Here is a 19,030-nt window from a genome sequence, read left to right on the forward strand (position 1 = left end):
GGTGTCAGTGATTACTTCTCCATTTTTGTGTCTGATTTTATTTATTTAGGTCCTCTCTCTTTGTTTCTGGATGAGTTTGGCTAATGGTTCATCAATCTTGTTTATCTTTTCAAAGAATCAGCTCTTGGTTTCATTGATTTGTTTTTAGTCTTTATGTCATTTATTTCTGCTCTAATCTTTATTATTTCTTCTACTTACTCTGGGCTTTTCTTGTTGTTCTCTTTCTAGTTCTTTAAGTTATAGGGTTAAAGAGTTTATTGTTAATTTTTCTTGTTTTTTTGAGGTAGGCCTGTTGCTATGAACTTTCCTCTCAGGACTGCTTTTGCTGTGTCCCAGAGGATTTGGGCTGTGTGTGTTCATTTTCACTTGTTTCCAGGAAGTTTTTTATTTATTTCTTGAGTTCATTGGTAACCCATTCATTGTTCAATAACATGCTATTTAGCCTCCATGTGTTTGAATGTTTTTGAGTGTTTTTACTGTAGTTGATTTCTAATTTCATTCCGCTGTGATCTGAGAAGATGCTTGATATGATTTCAATCTTCTTGAACTTGGAGAGACTTGTTTTGTGTCCTCACATGTGGTCTATCTTTGAGAATGACCCATGTGCACTAGAGAAATAGTATATTCTACAGCTTTGTGGTGAAATGTTCTATAAATATCAATTAAATATCTAGCTAATCCAGTGTGTAAATTAGATTCACACATTGTTATTTTTTTCTCTGGAATATCTATCTAGTGTTAAAGTCCCCTACTATGACTGTATTGTTGTCTGTCTTTCCCTTCAAGTCCTCTAGAAGTTTTTTTTATATATTTTTTTAATATAATTGGGTGCATATTTGTTTACCAGGGTTATATCCTCTTGTTGAATTGATCCCTTTAGTATTATGTAGTGGCCTTTGTTGTCTCTTGTGATGGCCTTCATTTTGAAGTCTTTTTTGTCAGATCTGAGTATAGCTACCACAGCTTTTTTTGGTTTCCATTTACATGGGAAGTTTTTTTTACATCTTTTCACTCTCATCCTTTGTGAGTCTTTTGTTTTGAGGTGGATCTCTTATAGACAGCATATAATTGAGTCATGTTTTTGTATTCATTCAGCTACCCTATGTCTTTTTAAAAAATATATTTTTTATTGATTTTTTTACAGAGAGGAAGGGAGAGGGATAGAGAGTTAGAAACATCAAGGAGAGAGAAACATCGATCAGCTGCCTCCTGCACACTCCCCACTAGGGATGTGCCCGCAACCAAGATACATGCCCTTGACCGGAATCGAACCTGGGACCCTTCAGTCCACAGGCCGACGCTTTATCCACTGAGCCAAACCGGTTTGGGCTACCCTATGTCTTTTGATTGGAGCATTTAATCCATTTACATTTAAGGTTATTATTAATAGGTACTTATTTATTGCCATTTTATTTTATTTATTTTATTTTTATTATTTTAATATTTATTTTATTGATTTTAGAGAGGAAGGGAGAGGGAGAGAGATATAGAAACATCAATGATGAGAGAGAATCATTGACTGACTGCCTCCCATACACCCTCTACTGGGGATTGAGCCCGCAACCCAGGCATGTGCCCTTGGTTGGAATCGAACCTGGGACCCTTCATTCCGCAGGTTAATGCTCTATCCACTGAGCCAAACCAGCCAGGGCTTTATTGCCATTTTAATTCTGTATGTTTATGTTTCTCTCTCTTCCTGTTTTTTCTCATTACAGCAGTCCTTTTAGCATTTCTTGAAGTGCTGGTTTGGTGGTGATAAACTCTTAGTAATCTTGGTTTTAGATCCTTGCTTTTCATTACTTTGAATACCTCATGACATTCCCTTCTGGCCTGTAGGGTTTCTGATGAGAAATCAGCTGACAGCCTTATGGGAGCTCCTTTGTAGGTAACAAATTGCTTTTCTCTTGCTGCCTTTAAGATTCTCTCTTTGTCTAATTTTTGGCATTTTAATTGTAATGTATCTGGTCATGGGCCTGTTTGGGTTCTTCTTCTTCTTCTTCTTCTTCTTTTTAATATATATTTTTATTGCTTTCAGAGAGGAAGGGAGAGGGAGAGAGAGAGATAGAAATATCAATGATGAGCCGAAACCGGTTTGGCTCAGTGGATAGAGCGTCGGTCTGCGGACTGGAAGGTCCCGGGTTCGATTCCGGTCGGGGGCATATACGTTGGTTGCGGGCACATCCCCCGAGGGGGATGTGCAGGAGGCAGCTGGTCGATGTCTCTCTCTCATCGATGTTTCTAGCTCTCTATCCCTCTCCCTTCCTCTCTGTGAAAAATCAATAAAATATATTAAAAAAAAAAAAAAGAAAGAAATATCAATGATGAGAGAGAATCATTGATTGACTGCCTCTTGCACGCCCCCTACTGGAGATAAAGCCCGCACCCCCAACATGTGCCCTTGACCGGAATCAAACTTGGGACCCTTCAGTCCGCAGGCCAATGCTCTATCCACTGAGCAAAATCGGCTAGGGCTGTTTGGGTTCTTCTTGCTTGGGACTCTCTGTGCCTCATTGGACTTGTGTGATTTTTTCCTTCACCAGGTTAGGGAACTTTTCTGCCATTATTTCTTCAAACATGTTCTCTATCCCTTGCTCACTTTGTTCCCCTTCTGGCACTCTCATTATGCGAATATTGTTACGTTTCATGTCCTACAGTTCCCTTAAGCTATCCTCCTATTTTTTCATTGTTTTTTCTTTTTGGTTTCTCTAGTTGAGTAATTTTTTTCTACCCTGTCTTCTAATTCACTGATCTGATCCTCGGTTTCCCCTAATTTGCTGTGCATTCCTTCCAATGTGTTCTTTTAAAAATATATATATATATTTTTTATTGATTTTAGAGAGGAAGGAAGAGGGAGAGAGAGAAAGAAACATCAATGATGAGAGAGAATCATTGATTGGCTGCCTCCTGCACACAAACCACTGGGGATTGAGCCCACAACCCGGGCATGTGCCCTTGACCGGAATCAAACCTGGGACCCTTCATTCTGCAGGCCGACACTCTATCCACCGAGCCAAACCAGCTAGGGCTCCAATGTGTTCTTTGTTAGTGCTGTGTCATTCTTTATTTCCAACTTGTCTGATAAATTTCTTATCTCCATTTTATTTAGCTCTTCTTCTGGAGAATTCTCTTGTTGTTTCATTTGGGGGTTGTTTTTTTTGTCTCCCCATTTTGGCTGCCTGTTTGGGTTTGTGTTTATGTATTAGGTATATCAGTTAGGACTCCTCATATCTGGTGCAGGACAATGTCAGATGCTATTTCTGACTGGCCCTGAATCCCCTGCTTGGAGCTATCAACAATCCACAGCTTGTGGTTTACTCTGCTGGTCTGGTTGTCTTTGGAAAGGACCAAGATGTGCCCCAGGGTCAGCTTTTCCTAGCCCTGGGCCCAGAAGGAGATCAGGCAAAGACTCAAAGCTTCCAGAGATCTGCCTCTGCCTGCAGTCTGATTGAATTCAGGTTTGATTAGCCTCAGGCTATTGATCGAAGGGTGGGGCAAGAGATCTTCCAACAGGGTGGGGCAACTGCCTTCCCCCCAGGCAAAAACTGCCTGAATAGCAAAGGTCCATGGAGAAAGATGTCTTCTGCAGCATGAGGGAATGACTCAGCACAAGAGACCGGGGTGGCTGCCTTACAAGCCCCAGCCCCAGAACCCCCAACCTGGACTCTCCTCACACAGCTCCAGTCCACTCTGCCCTCCCTCTGCCAAAGCCCAAGGTGAGTGGCTGCACACAAAATTTTGTGCATTGGCCCTTTAAGGGGGTGCCTGCATTTCCAGCCATCTCTGGATGGTGGACAGCAACCCTGCTGCTTTTCACAACCAGATGTTCTGTGGGCACCTTTCTCAGTTCTGGTGCTCTGGGCTGGGAAGCCCAGCTTGGGGTTTAGACCTCAGTGTTCTCAATGGGAACCCCCAACAGCTGAGATATCCCTCTGGACCTTCAGGTGCTGTCTGTGGAAGCCTGGCCAGCCCTTTTGCATCTCTGCGCTGCTACCAGTCTCTGTGTGGTTTCCACCTTACGCCCTTGGTTATCAGGGTTCTCTCCAGCTAGTCTTCAGTTGATTTTTCAGGGTGGTTTTTCTGTATTTTAGTTGTATTTCCAGTTTGGTCCTAGGAGTGTCAGTATAGCTTCCACTTACTCCACTGCCACTTTTAAGACCTCTATTTTATTTACTTATTTACTTTAAAAATGTATATTTTTATTGATTTCAGAGAAGAAGGGAGAGGGAGAGAGAGATAGAAACATCAATGATGAGAGAGAATCATTGATCAGCTGCCTCCTGCACGCCCCACACTGGGGTTCGAGCCCGAAGCCCAGGCATGTGTCCTGCCTGGAAATCGAACTGTGACCTCCTGGTTCATAGGTCGATGCTCAACCACTGAGCTACATCAGCTGGGCAGTCTTTATTTTCTTGTATTACATAGGAATGTTCCCTGTGAGTTATGGAGTTATAGAAAAAAATTACTAAGCAAGGAAATACAGCTTATCTTTAGAGCATTTAATATTTTTCCACTGTAAAAAGAGTTCATGTACATTGCAAACAATTTTGAAATTTAAGGAAAAATAAATCGCTATTCTTACTACTTTTAACATTTTGAGATATTTTTTCCAGTTATTTAAGGTGTGTGTTTTTTAAGTTATGAGTAAATAAACTAAAATTAGTCAATAAATAAAAAATATGACTGGAGTCAAGAAGAGATGGAAGAAAAGTGGGTTGAAAGCTAGATGTAATGTCGTCCAAATAATACTGTGGTCTTTTAAAAAAAAACACACACAAAAAAAAACCTTAGCTTGGAAAAAATAATTTTTGTTGAACTTATTAATTGGATTTTGCTTTCTAACTAGTAAGTTTTGTAAATTAAAAAAAAAAAACATTTTAGAAATTCTTCTTGAATTATTTTTGTAACACGTTGAAACTCCCAAATTCTTGTTTTGAAAACGCTGTGCCATGCATATAATTTTTATCAAGAATGTCATATACTACTTTCATTTTTAAGAGGTAACATTGCCATCTTGTGGTTTTCTAGAATATTGTTGTTGAGGATTTAGATTTTGTTTTCATAACTGTTATGGGCCTAGGTTACATAATACTTTGGGACTCCATCTGGTCTGCAGGAGGGGGCTTCCCATTCTAATGTGGAGTAAAATAGCAAACTACATGTAGAACACAATGTGTGTGCAACAGAAAATAAAGTGTTACAGGTACAAATACAAGAGTGTAAATAGCTGTGCATTCGAGTGGCAGGATTATGGGTGATTTACTACTGTTTTGTTCAGATATTAGCAACGTACAAAATATCTCAATACATAATTCAGACTGCCCCTCTCCTTTGATGAAGAAACCAAGCCCAGGAGTGAGAAATCTGTTTATGATGTATAAAACTGGTTTTTATTCAAGTGACTCTGGGGACCTGAGTCATACCTATAAGGATTTTTTTTTAAACAACTTTATTTGGATATGATTTATATACCATACAGTTCCCCCATCTAAAGTGTACAATTCAATATTTTGAGTGTATTCACAGTGGTGTGGAGGACAACCATCACTACAATCCATTTTACATTTTAATTACCCACAAAAGAACCCCCACACTCCTTAGCATCACTCCCTGATTCCTCCCCTATGTTCTATGAAACCACTAATCTGTTTTCTGTCTCTATGGATTTACCTTTTCTGGACATTTCATATGAATGAATCACACAATATGTGACCTTTTGTGCCTGGCTTTTTTCATGGAGCATCATGTTTTCAAGGTTCATCCACATTGTAATATGTGTCAGAACTATATTCCTTTATTGCTGAATAAATTCCACCGTACAGATAGACCACATACAGGCATGAGCAAGTGTTTCAGAGGGAGAACATGGTTTATGGATGGAGTGAGCCAGTGCTGATCCTGCATGGTGACCAAGAGGAGAATGGTGTCTGCAGAGTTCAGGGGCAGCTGCCAGATGATCGGGGTGAAAAGGAAGGGGTATGTGCTGTTCTTGCAAAATTAAATCATTAATTTTGGTTAATGTTTTAAGGAGGGGGTTTTGTTAGGTTTTGTTTTAGGACACAGGAGCCCTAAAAACCTTGATCATCCAAATGCAAAGAACCAGCAGAGACACAGAGATTTGGTGACCAGAGAGAGCAGGACATGAATGGTGGAGAAAGGGCCCCCTGGGGGGAGGGAGATGTGTCCAAGGAAATGGATGGAGATTGGAGACACTTCATTTTCTAAATCAGAATAAAATATGTGTGTCCTCTTTATCCAGAAAGTGAGGAGTGATAAGAGCTTGTGAAGATATCTATCCCAAATGGATAAATTGTGAAACAGATAAAAGTTGTAAAATTCTGAATCATGGAGGGATACCTTTATTTAATCAGATATTAGGTAAATGGGGCATTACTACATATAATTTGTTACAGATTTATTTATTTATTGGCGTGTGTGGTAAAATATACACAAAAAAACCCTACAACTTAAATCATTTAAAAGTGTACAGTTCAGTGGCATTAAGTACTTTCACAATGTTGTGCAACCATAACCACCATCCATCTTTTTATCATGCCAAACGTCATCCGCTATCCATTACACAACACTCCCATCCCCTATCCCCCCACCCCCTGTCAACCACCATTTGACTTTCTCTTTCTCTCTCTCTCTCTCTCTCTCTCTCTCTCTCTCTCTCTCTCTCTCTTTTTTTTTTAGTTGATGTATTTAATTTACCCAAATAAAATTATTTATCTTCTGGTTTGTTGAAGCAATAGGTCAGACAACATTTGCCACAATAATGTCTGTCAAAGCATCTGTCATAAAAACTCCTAGCAAAAGCGTCTGATTTTGCCATTCTTATCCACTGTGTAGTATTTCAGGGCAGCCAGCTTAACCTTCTTTTTCTTACACTTATTCTTCTTGGGGGTGGAGTAAGACTTCTTCCTTTTCTAAGCAGCACCACAAGGTGAAGAGTGGACTCTCTTTGAATGCTGTAGTCAGACAAAGAATGTCTGTATTCCAGTTGCTTGCCAGCAAAGATCAGTCTTTGCTGACCAGGAGGAATTCCTTCCTCATCCTAGTTCTTGGCCTTACATTTTCTGTTGTATCCAAGGGTTCAACCTCGACAGTGATGGTCTTACCCGTTAGGATTTTCACAAAAATCTGCATATTGGCGAGGATTCCACCACAGATAGCAGATCAGCATTTTATTTTCTGTCTCTATAAACTTTGATCACTCTAGCTACATCATATACTAGTAAGTGGAATCATATAATATTTTTCCTTTTTTGACTGGCTTATTTCATGTTAGGCTTTTTCAATATGTAATTCTCATTTGCTAACCTTTATACTTAATATTTCTGTTCCTTTCACTGGATTACCAGCCCTTTAATGCAATCATCTGAGGGATTTAACATCTGTGTAGCATGGCACCTGGAGTTCAAAAGCACTTTGATGTTAGATATTTCAGAACCATTAGTGTTATTCCATTCATCAAAAAGCTAAAATCCATGAGGGTCAGTCACTTGCCAAGAACTGCTGTGTAATAAATGATCTCTGATCTTACTAGCTTAGATAACAGTAGTTTATTGTTGATCAGGTAACAGATAGAGCTGTAAAATTCTGAATCATGGGGTGGCTGGGCTGGGCCTCTACTGGTGTTCTCAGGCACCTTCATGTGACTTTACCCAGCTGGAGGGTGGGCGAGGCTGAACAGTGCAAGATGGTCTTCCTCCCTTCCTGGCAGTGCCCCGACCCCTGCGTGTGGCCTCTCCTACAGCTTCCTTCCCCATTGGCCTCAGGGCCATGTCCCAGGAGGGCCGGGCTTTCCACCCCCACAGTGAGTTCCTGGCACGCTCAGGTTACACAGCGAGCATCAATCTGGGCTGGAGGCCAGTCCAGATTCAAGACCACAGTGCAAAGGGCCTGCATAACTTTACGGGAGAATTTGTGGTCATTAAACAGTCTACAATGTAAGGGCCTTTAATGGTTGAGAATGGGAACAGTCTATCAATCAAATTAAACTCTAGTCCATGGAGGCCTTTCCACAGCCGATGGTCAGCCATAGCTCAAGGTCTTTTGTTTTCCACTTCCTTTGAGACACAAGGTCCTGAATTTAAACCGCAGTTTGAGTTGAGAGGATCGCGGTGTCTCCTGGCCCGGGCTCCATGACAACGCGCACAGCTCCACGGGAGCGCGGGGTCTTTGCCATGCCGACCCCCGACCCCCGTAGGTCTTTGTTGGTCATGCCCACCCAGCTGGCCTGGAGGAGGCGGGGCTTCGGCGCCTGACCCTCTGAGGCCCAGGCGGTGGGTGAGGGTGGGTCCTGCAGCCTTCACCCCGCAGCGGGGCGGGGACCGCCCGCCCAGTCCTGTGGGAACGTGCCTGCTAGCTGGGCGGTGACTTTGGCCTGAGCGTCTGAAAGGCCTTGTGTGGAAGGGAGGGCCGGCTTCTCTGCGCTTTTTCATCCTGTCGGTGGAGGCCATAGGGAAGGCAGGACGGGAGGACTTGGCGTTGGGGACCTGCCACTTTGGTTCAGGGACCGTTCAGAGACCCGGGAGCTTGCGAGCCTTAGGGGCGGACTACGGGTGGAGGGACGCGCGCCGGAGCCAATCATACGCAGCGGGCGGCCTGTAGGCGGGGCCTCAACTGCTGCCCTTTCCTGCCCGGAGCTGCCCGGCCCAGGGACGTGCGGGCGGGTGGCTTGCTGCTGCCAGGCCGTGTTCCCCGGGTCCCCGCCTCCCCCCTCCCCTCCCCTCCCCTCCAGCGCTTTGTGGGGCAGGATGGACAGGGCGGGAAAGGCCCACATGGGAGGGAGAACCAGAGATTGGCTGGTCTGGGAGGAGCTGGACTGGGGAGAGGGATGACATCGCAGGAGGTTAGGCAGGGACTCCTACCAGATGTCCTGGTACCTGGAGGATTTGTTTTCCTGGGTCTCGCCCATACGGACCGGGCTTCGCTGCTGCCGAGGCTGGGCAAGCATGTAGCACAGGGGCTTTGAGGGAAGCCGGGGAATGCAGGGATCTGGGCCCCCGCACTTGGGTTGACCAGGGCTTGGGGAGCTCAATGTGGGCACCAGCCCAGGGAACTTCCTAGTAGGAAAGGGGAACCAGGAGGAATTGGAACCACAGAACTTGGGGTGGGGATGACCGCTCACAGTGGGGAAGCCGAAATGTGAGGCGAGGCAGCAGTCTTGTTTCTGGACTGAGAAATGGGAAAGACCCACAATGTGCCCCCCACCCCAGTCTCCCAAGAAGACAGATCACCCCACACTGATGTCCCTGCCCAGGTCTCCAGGACACCCTGGTCCCCACAGTCCATTCTTTCTGCTTCTCCAGGCCAGGAGCCAGGGAGCCCTCAGTGACCACGGATCCTCCGGACAGCTTCACAGCCTGACCCGCCCCGCTGCGGCAGCGCCAGCACCAGCTCAAGCACAAGGTCGCTGCCTTCATGGGGCCCTGGCACCTCCTGAGCGCTGGGTGCCCCCGGCCTCCCGCCTGGGGTGGGCACAGGATCTAGTTGTGAGTCCAGAGGGTCACGCCTCTCAGGGCCAGGAACTCTGTGGTCTGCAGAGCGTCAGGGTGAAAGGGCGCTGGGAACTCTGGGAAGGTCAGTGACCTGAGCTCATGTCCCCAGTGCTTGTCGCTGATGCTTGGTGCTCAGGAACACCAGTGACTGTCATCCTGGACAAGGTGTGCCGGGCGCCGTGGGGGGTGGGCTCCAGACCTTCCTCAGCTAGCCTCCCAGCTCTGCCGCTCCCTGGCTGTGCTGGTCGCCCTGGCAGGCTCAGTGTCCTCATCTGTGACCTGGGTCAGTGAGAATGGCGGGCTTTCATCACATGGGGCTGGAAGGTTAAGTGGAAAAACCCATGAAACGCGTCGCCCTGTGGGCCTCAGTTCATAGTAACTCACAGTTACCAGTATCTTAGTGCCCTGAGAGCCCCCCCCAACCCCCCCCTCCGCCCTCTCCCCTCCTAGAGCCTTGTATTTGGCACATTCACACGTGGAGAAAGTGAGGTTTGGATGAGGGAGCTGACATACTCACTGTTGCCAAGAGAGGAACTGGCCAAGCACAAGCACCAGCCTGGGTTTCTCCAGCTCCATTCGGGTCCTGGCCTAGCCTAGTGCCTCGCTGCCCCACCTGCCCCCCGGATCCATTCTCCTGAGCCCAGGCTTCTCCACTGATGGGGTTGGCCTCCTCCCTTAGGACAGACACCCTGGACTGCCAGCTTCCTTGCCTGGGAGGAGGAGGAGGAGAAATCCGACGACTCGGGCCTGAGTGTGGCCTGGGGGACAGGCCGTTGGTCCCAGAATGCCCCTGCCTGAGCCCAGCGAGCAGGAGAGCGAGAGTATGAAGACCGGCCAGGAGCCGTCCCCTGAGACTGGCACAGATGTGGTCCCCGCAGCCCCCACAGACCCCAACGAATACTTCAATCTGGTCCTGGTGACGATCTGCAGTGGGGACGGGGATGGCGTGGACTCCCTGCCCAAAGAAGTGCACTGCGCCACGTGCCCCGACACCCCGGGCAGAACCCTCCAGACGCTGCCAGCGGAGGAGCAGGGAGGGCCAGCCCAGCCGAGCCCCCAGCCCCTTGAGCAGAAATGCAGCCAGCCCGACACAGGTGAGCTCCCAGCCTGCTGACCCTGACCCTGCATGCTCAGACTTGGGCCTCCGTGCACGCCCCCCTTTCCAGTGGGGTGACTTTGTCCCATCCCTGCTCCAAGCCAAGCCTCCTTATCTCTAATTACAAACCTGTCCCAGGCTGGTATGTTCTTCATCCCTGTCCACCCTCGCTCCCCCCGACCCTCCCATCCATGTCCCTGGTGTCATGTTTACTCCATGTCAGCTAACCCAGGCCTCTCCTTGCCCTTAGCAGCCCCCAAGCCCCTGGAGTTCCTGAGGACCCCGTTCGGGGGCCGCCTCCTGGTGCTGGAGTCCTTCCTGTACAAGCAGGAGAAGGCCGTGGGGGACAAAGTGTACTGGAAGTGCCGCGAGCACACGGAGCTGGGCTGCCGCGGCAGGGCCATCACCCGAGGCCCGCGGGCCACTGTCATGCGGGGCCACTGTCACGCCCCTGACGAGGAGGGCCTGGAGGCCCGGCGCCGGAAACAGAAGCTGCTGCGCCTGCCGGAAGGCTTGGGGAGTCCCCAGGTTCCCGGAGGCCAGGTGGAGGAGCCACTCAAGGGGGTCGGCCCAAGGCTGTGCCCCGAGGAGCCAGAGCCCGCCCCAGAGCAGTACTTCCGGCGAAGCCTGTCCATGCTGACCTTGCCTCTCAGGAGCTTGCCCCTCAAGAAACGCCGATTACTGATGTTTGGTGAGTGTCTCCCCACCCCAACTCCACTCTGGGGCAGGCATGAGCCCGTGGGCCCTTTCTCATGCCCCAGTAGAAATGCGGGGTTCTACACATTTTATAGAATGTGTTCAAAGTTAAAACGACTTTTAAAAATATTACCGTGTCCCCGTAGTCATTAAGCCCATAGGATAGAAGCACAGCTTCTAACCCAGTGGTCGGCAAACGCGTTGGTCAACAGAGCCAAATGTCAACAGCACAACGATTGAAATTTCTTTTGAGAGCCAAATTTTTTAAACTTAAACTTCTTCTAACGCCACTTCTTCAAAATAGACTCGCCCAGGCCGTGGTATTTTGTGGAAGAGCCACACTCAAGGGGCCAAAGAGCCGCATGTGGCTCGCGAGCCGCGGTTTGCCAACCACTATCCTAAACCAAGGCGTCCCAAGTCCGTGCGGAATTTTCTGACCCCGCAGGGTCTGGTGTGGGGCCCAGAATCACGAGTTTTAATGGGCTCCATGTGAATCTGGCAACCCGGGCAGTTTGGGAAGGTCAGCCTGGCGGGAGAATGTTGAGCTATGGGTCCCAGGTTCAAGTCCCAGCCCCATCTCCTGTAGCTGGGTAGCCTCAGAACATTTGATGAATTTCTGCAGTTTGGGGGCTTTGTCCTAGGACGGATCATAGTCTAAATGTCAGGGCGATTAGGTGTCTGACATGTGGGCAGTGCTCAGCACGGGCCCAGCATGCGGTGGCTCTCAGGAACTTGTAGATGGAACTTTTGTGCAGTTTTTATTACCCACAACTGGGTGGTGGGCTTGGTCCCAAAGGCTGGGTGCCCCCTAACCTGGAAAGGAGTCAACTGCTGTTCAAACAACTGCTGTTCTGAGTCCCCGGGGCAGGGCGAGAGAGAGGGGCTTGTTTTACATTGTGTATCTTATGGTACCATTTGTATTTTATGGCATGTGCAAGTATAAATCAAAAATTAGGTAATATTTTCAAATAAACCCTAAGAAAAAGTATGGCCTGGAGTGAGCGAGGGCATAGGCTGTGGAGTCAGAGCCAGCGTGGACCACCTGGGCGTGTGATCTGGGGCGTGGCCGCCTCTCTGGCCCCCTTGAGTTGCTGGGTGGGGGTTCCGTGGGATGCATGTGGACAGAGCACGCCTGGCCACTCATTCCACTAGCAGCACGGCCTGACCGCCGCCCCTCTGACCCCTGTGACTGCTGGTTCCTTCTCCAACAGAGCGCCCGCCCTTCGAGTTCCTGAAGACCTGCTATGGGGGCAGCTTCCTGGTGCACAAGTCCTTCCTGTACAAGCGGGAGAAGGCTGTGGGAGACAAGGTGTACTGGACGTGCCGCGACCACGTCCTTCACGGCTGCCGCAGCCGGGCCATCACCCAGGGCCAGCGAGTGACCGTGATGCGCGGCCACTGCCATCCGCCCGACATGGAGGGCCTGCAGGCCCGGCGGCAGCAGGAGAAGACCATGGAGACACAGAGGGCCCGGCCAGGCGGCCCCGGGGGCCAAGTGGACAAGCTGCTCCAAGGCGTGGACAGCCTGCTGTACCACAGGGGGCCCAGCGCCCTGACTCTCACCAGGCCCCGGCCCAGAAAGCACGCGAAGCCACAGGCCCTGCAGGAGTCTCCCCCCCGGGACCAGGAAAGGGGCCTGGGTGAGTCCTTCATGCCCACTGGCCAGAGCCGGGGCCCCCTCAAGTCTGACACCCTGAGGGCTGGGAGGCGGGAGGGGGTGGCACAGGCCTGGCTCAGCCTTTGCTGACCGCCTACCCCATTTCTCATAAGGAGGCCCTGAGTTCCTGAGGACCCCTCTGGGGGGCAGCTTCCTGGTGCACGAGTCCTTCCTCTACAGGCGGGAGAAGGCCGCCGGCGACAAGGTGTACTGGACGTGCCGGGACCAGGCCCGCATGCGCTGCCGCAGCCGGGCCATCACCCAGGGCCAGCGGGTGACCGTGATGCGAGGCCACTGCCACCCCCCTGATCTGATGGGCCTGGAGACCCTGAGGCAGCGGGAGAAACGCCCTGGTGTCGGCCAGAGGGGGAATTCAGGTAAGCAGACGGGGAGCAGGCCTGGGGACGGGCAGGGGATCAGCCAGCCTTTCCTTTTTGACCCCCATGTCCCTCAGTGAGCACCCTCCGTACCTTCCCAGGAGCCCTCTGGAAGGAGTACGGCCCTCTCCTCTTGCTTTTCCCTTTCCTTGCCTCCACTCCTCCACCACCACCTCACCACATTCCCTGACCAGACTCGGGGTGACTCTAGGTAGTCCCACTCACTCAGGTGGTAGTCCTCACCCTCCTGCTTAGACCAGCCCAAGCTGCCCCCAAATCTCCACAGCACGTGATCAACCCAGGCTTCCTCTCCTCCTCCTCCTCCTCCCTTTTCTCTCTCAGGAATTCATAGAGGAGCCCTGGCTGGTTTGGCTCGGTGGATAGAGTGTCGGCCTGTGGACTGAAAGGTCCCGGGTTCGATTCCAGTCAAGGGCATGTGCCAAGGGTTGCGGGCACATCCCCAGTAGGGGACGTGCAGGTGGCAGCTGATCAATGATTCTCTCTCATCATTGATGTTTCTATCTCTCTCTCCCTCTCCCTTCCTCTCTGAAATCAATAAAAATATATTTTTAAAAAGAATTTATAGAGGAAGCTAATTGCACACCGCCAGTTTCTCACTTTTATAGTGTGATTGGATAATACAGTATTGAGTAACAAGCACATCCTACAGACCACGTGATTAAAGACGGACGGTGGTATTTTCATGTAATTAACCAACTACTCTCCTCCAGCTCTTCTCCATAAATATCTATCATCTGCCCTAAGGGAGCCATTGACGAGGGTCGCAGCCCCTCTCTTTCCATCTTTGTCCGCTGGGTCAGCCCCAAAGGGCCTGGGTTTTGGACTCTCGCAGGCATACACTGTAAACAACGTGAATGTTCCCGTCCTCACCTTGCTAAGAAGAGCAGCTTTGGTCCTGCCTCTCTCACTTACCCAGCTTTTCACTCGTGTGAGAGACACCTGCCTCTCTTTCAGAAGTTACCAGTTGTATCATTTCTGAATTAGGGACTTTTTGGCCCTAGAGTTCTCTCAGGTTTTCTGGGCAGTTGATATTTCTGATTGTATTTCTTTCTGACTCTTTTTCATGGCAGCCCCGCCCTACCCTCACTTCCAATTCCCACCCCAACTAATAATTCCGAGCTCTTTCCCTTGTTTCTTTTATATTTTATTATTTTTTAGAGAGAGAGAGAAAGTGAGAAACATCAATAGGCTGCCTCCCACTTGTGCCTGACTGGGGATCAAACCTGCGACCTGGGCATGGTATGCGCCCTGACTGGGAATCGAATCTGCCACCCCTTGTTGTATTGGACAACACTCCAACCACTGAACCACACCCACCAGGGCTACCCTATATCTTCTGCCATTATCAACTGCTTCTTGAATCTCTAGTTGATTTATTTTTTTATTTTTTATTGATTTTTTTACAGAGAGAAAGGGAGAGGGAGAAAGAGAAACATCAGTGAGAGAGAAACATTGATCAGCTGCCTCCTGCACACCCCCTACTGGGGATGTGCCCGCAACCAAGGTACATGCCCTTGACCGGAATCGAACCTGGGACCTTTCAGTCCACAGGCCGACGCTCTATCCACTGAGCCAAACTGGTTAGGGCTCTAGTTGATTTCTAAGGAGAGAAAGTGTTGGTAAAGATAGAGAAAGATTCAGCTGTTACCTGCTGCCCCCATCCTTTCAATGCAGTTACTGCAGTTTTTTGTTTTCGCTTTATTATATAAATCTGTTCGCACTGATCTGGGAATACATTGCGATTGTTTCTTCCTCACACAGCTCTTTGTTTTCTGGGCAGTTGAGCAGCTGCTTTATTTGTCCACCTAGTGTTCTGTGCGCCCCTCACTCCTCTTCCTCACTCATCTCTTCCTCACCCAGCAGCGGGCAGCTCACCAGGCTTTTTGCTCCAGTCTGGCTGGGACCTGCCACCCATCTCCCTGAGGTCCCCTAGCTGGACCCTCATCTCTAGGTCTCTCTCTCTTTCTCTTGCTTGGTTTTACCCCTTGTCTTTTAAAGTCCCTCCTCTAGTTACTAGCCTGGCAAGCGTCCCTGCAGGCCGCACTCTGAGACCATGTGTGTCTGAAGGTACTTGATGGAGAGTGTGGCTGCTGGCAGAGCCCCAGGCTGTAAATCCTCCCTTGGTTCTATGGTCTCTGGTACTGAGTGACCACAGCTTTCTGAAGTGATCCTACCGATGCAAGTGATGGGCCAGTGCCCACAGGGAGGAACCTCCCACAGTGGTCCGAGACTGGCTGCCCCATTCCGGGGCTGGGGCATGGAAAATGAGCAAGAAGGGTCATGGTCCCGATGCACTTCCTTTTTCCCCGCCCCGAAGCTTCTTCCTCCCCAGGCGCTGGCACCCTTATATCGTTGTTCTTCATACAAACAACCCACACCCAGGCCCCTGCGTGGCGCTGCCCTGGACCCACCTTCAGAGGGATCTCAGGCCGCCCAGACTTGGCCACTGGACTTCACGTTGTCAGTGGCTCCCCCTGCAGGCTGCTTTGCCAAGTCTGTGATCACAGGCCCCGGCCCCACCCCTCCCCCCAGCCTCTACCATTCTGTCGGTGTCTCTGCTCTGCGGCCCTCTCCTCCCCTCTCCCAGTTTCTGTCCAGGTGCTCCGTGCCTTCCCTCCTCAGGGCACATTTCCATCAGGTGCCAGAGGAACAGAAACATGCCCTGAGGTCACCTAGCTCCATGCCACATCCAGACACCCCCACCCTCTCCAGGGCGTTCTCGCCCCCCCTTGACTTCCTCTGTTCTCTGCGTGAGGAAACAGACTCCCGGTCTGTCTCCAGCTCCTCTGCGTGGTCCCTGTCCCTGGACAGAGGGAAGGGAGTTCTTTGGGCAGAAGGGTTTAGCTACCTCCGTCTCAACACATCCCACACATTCACACTATTGCTGGCCTCCTCCTGCTGCCCTAGCGTCAAATCTCCACCCAGCCTGGCTCCCTGGAGAGTCGATGTGCACTCCACACTATGCCTACTGTACTCGGATTACTTGTCCCCCAGAGTGGCCCTCCACTTCTCCCTCCCACTCAGCAGGGACTGCATGGCCAGTGTGCACCCCATTGCAGGCACCTGGGATAAGCTAGGAGAGGTAGCAGACGCCCCTTTCCCATAGGCACCATGAGATGGAGGGACAGCCCTCTGCCTCCAGGGGCCTCCACCTCACCAGCCTCTCATCTCCCCTCCCTGCCAGGCTTTGGAAAGGAGCCCCTGGGAGCTAAGGCTAGGCTGGGTTTGAAGCTGGTGGGGTGGGTGTCTGTGTCCTGGGCTCCAGGGCCCTCTAGCTGGGAGGAAGAGGTACAGCTTGGAGCGGAGCTTGTGGAGGTCACTCCGCGAACCATGTTGCTCTGGGTCTGAGAACAGGGCCCCTACCCACCTCATTGCTCTGTTCCAAGGCCTGGGCTCCGGGCTCTCCCTCCCCTGACTGCTTCCCCCATTTCTCCCCAGGAGACCCTGAGTTCCTGAGGACCCCTCTGGGGGGCAGCTTTCTGGTGCACGAGTCCTTCATCTACAGGCGGGAGAAGGCCACTGGCGACAAGGTGTACTGGACGTGCCGGGACCAGGCCCGCATGGGCTGCCGCAGCCGGGCCATCACCCAGGGCCAGCGGGTGATGGTAATGCGCAGGCACTGCCACCCGCCGGACCTGGGGGGCCTGGAGGCCCTGAAGCAGCGCGAGCCGTTCCCCACCCAAGCCCTGAGGGAAGGTTCAGGTGTGGGCGGGCGCTGGGCCCTGGTCTCCCTGCTGGCCTGGCAGCCCCTGGGGCCAACCCCAAAACACAGGCTGGAGCTGCCTGCTAGGACCTCCCACCCATGGCCCATGTCCAATGTGGTCCAGCCATGCATGTCAGTCTGTCCACCTGGCTGAGTTCCCTGAGGGCAGAGGCTACAGCTGGGTTCCCCACTCATGTTGGGCCCAGTCTGAGATGGGTTGTCAGTAAGAGAAACCAGCTCAGACCACCGGAGGAATGCGGGTGGGCCAGGGTGGCATTATTGTGCTTGGCACCCATGTATGAGGCAATGTGCCTGCACCTTGGGGACCCTTTGTCTCCACTCTCTGGGCCTCTTTTGTTTCTGTTTTCCTCTGTCTCTCCCTTCCTCCCACCTCCCGCCCCCTAGTTCTCTTTGGCCACCTCAACCTCAACATGCATGACCTTTCAGTTAAGGTTCTTAAAAGTCTTAAGAGAGTTGATTGGTTGCCAGCTGGCCAAAGGGAGGGTGGACAGGGAGCTGGGAGGGCTCTGGTGCACACGGTTCAGACCAGCCATGGGCCTCCCAGAATGTTCCAGCTCAGCCCCTGTCCTGGGGCACTTGCCATCAAGTGTGGAGTCCAAGCCAAGTCAGGAGAGGCTTGCAGGAAACTCGGGATTTGGATGGCTGCAGAGCCAACCTCCCCAGGCAGCACCAGAGCCCTTAGAGACAGCCAGTCTCCACTTGAAGGTGTCAGGGCTGGTGACCCGAGCTTCAGCCCAGGCCCCTGAGGCACAGACGGGGGTAGAGAGCAGGGACCAGAGTGGTCCTGCAGGGGGATGACAGTTTCCCAGGTGGCGCAGGCTGGTGGGAAAAAGGAACCAGCTTCCGTCTCTGGCACCCAGGCTCCCTACTCACAGCGTGATGTTCCTTCTAGGACCCCCCCAGCCTCTGGAGTTCCTGAAGACGTCCCTCGGGGGCAGGTTCCTGGTGCACGAGTGCTTCCTCTACAGGAAGGAGAAGGCTGCTGGTGAGAAGGTGTACTGGATGTGCCGGGACCAGGCCCGGCTGGGCTGCCGCAGCCGGGCCATCACCCAGGGCCAGCAGGTGACGGTGATGCGCGCCCACTGCCACATGCCTGATCTGGTTGGCCTGGAGGCCCTGAGGCGGCGCGAGCGGCTTCCCATTGCAGCCCAGCAGGAGGATCCAGGTACCAGCAGGGAGGGGTGGGGGGTGGGGGGGGAGGGGTGCAGAAGGGATTAAAAAGACCTGTGCGGTTTTGGTCTCTGCCAGCCCAAAGTTCAGACACCTTGAGGGATAGGCACTGTCTGCCAGGGCATTTCTGCCTTTCCAGAATTTTCTGTCTGTCCTCTCTGTTGGCTTCTTCTCCTGAACCTGAAAACACACCTAAATCTGTCCCGTCCTTACAAACTACAATTTTCTCTTTCTTTTATTGAAAGAGGTCTTAATTTTTTACTGATTGAAAATCTGGTGAAAAAATAGAGACCACCCAGAAGAATGTACTAATGTGTGTGCACATGCACACACAGGCATGTAAAGTTTTGCAAATAATGAACTGTGTGAACCGAAATGGGTTCTCTGTACATAAACAGAATGTAAACCCAGTCTCTAGAAAGCTGTGTGTGTCTCATATTAATTCATGTAAATATTATCTTATAAAAGACAGAAATGAATCCAAGTTCTATAAAATCACCAAAAGAAACTTGATTTCTACCTAAAACAAAAAAGGAGATTTCCAAGAGAAAGCCACTGCTTGGTTTAAACAGGAAGTAGACATTATGGCGTGCCTTTGGCATGGTAAGGGGTGGATCATCTTTGATATCTGGTTGATTCCCAATCTTTTTGATGAGGAGGGATGCAGCTTGACTCTGAGAATCTCAAATAGCTTAATTCACCAGGCACAGGTAATTTGGGGCTTCCCAATGACTCCCCAAATCAGCATCATTTTACCTGGTTTTCATTATCCTCAAGGCTTTATCA

General features: G+C 50.5%; 1 protein-coding gene across 4 annotated transcripts in view; it reads left to right on the top strand.

Annotated features, from left to right (window-relative positions):
- Positions 1-19,030, top strand: part of FLYWCH1 (FLYWCH-type zinc finger 1) — a 33,867-nt gene that overhangs the window by 9,171 nt on the left and 5,666 nt on the right. For 2 of the 4 annotated variants that reach the window (XM_079781787.1, XM_079781788.1), the window contains exons 3-9: positions 9,315-9,414; positions 10,183-10,597; positions 10,850-11,290; positions 12,507-12,935; positions 13,066-13,329; positions 16,789-17,052; positions 17,967-18,239. In XM_079781787.1, the coding sequence (XP_079637913.1) occupies positions 10,288-10,597; positions 10,850-11,290; positions 12,507-12,935; positions 13,066-13,329; positions 16,789-17,052; positions 17,967-18,239 (1,981 nt within the window). In that variant the 5' untranslated portion in view covers positions 9,315-9,414; positions 10,183-10,287. The remainder of the gene's footprint in view (positions 1-9,314; positions 9,415-10,182; positions 10,598-10,849; positions 11,291-12,506; positions 12,936-13,065; positions 13,330-16,788; positions 17,053-17,966; positions 18,240-19,030) is intronic. The other 2 variants (XM_079781790.1, XM_079781789.1) reach the window with 2 other exon arrangements.

Source organism: Cnephaeus nilssonii (genome assembly GCF_951640355.1).
Source record: "Cnephaeus nilssonii genome assembly, chromosome: 2".
NCBI classification, from domain to species: Eukaryota; Metazoa; Chordata; class Mammalia; order Chiroptera; family Vespertilionidae; genus Cnephaeus; species Cnephaeus nilssonii.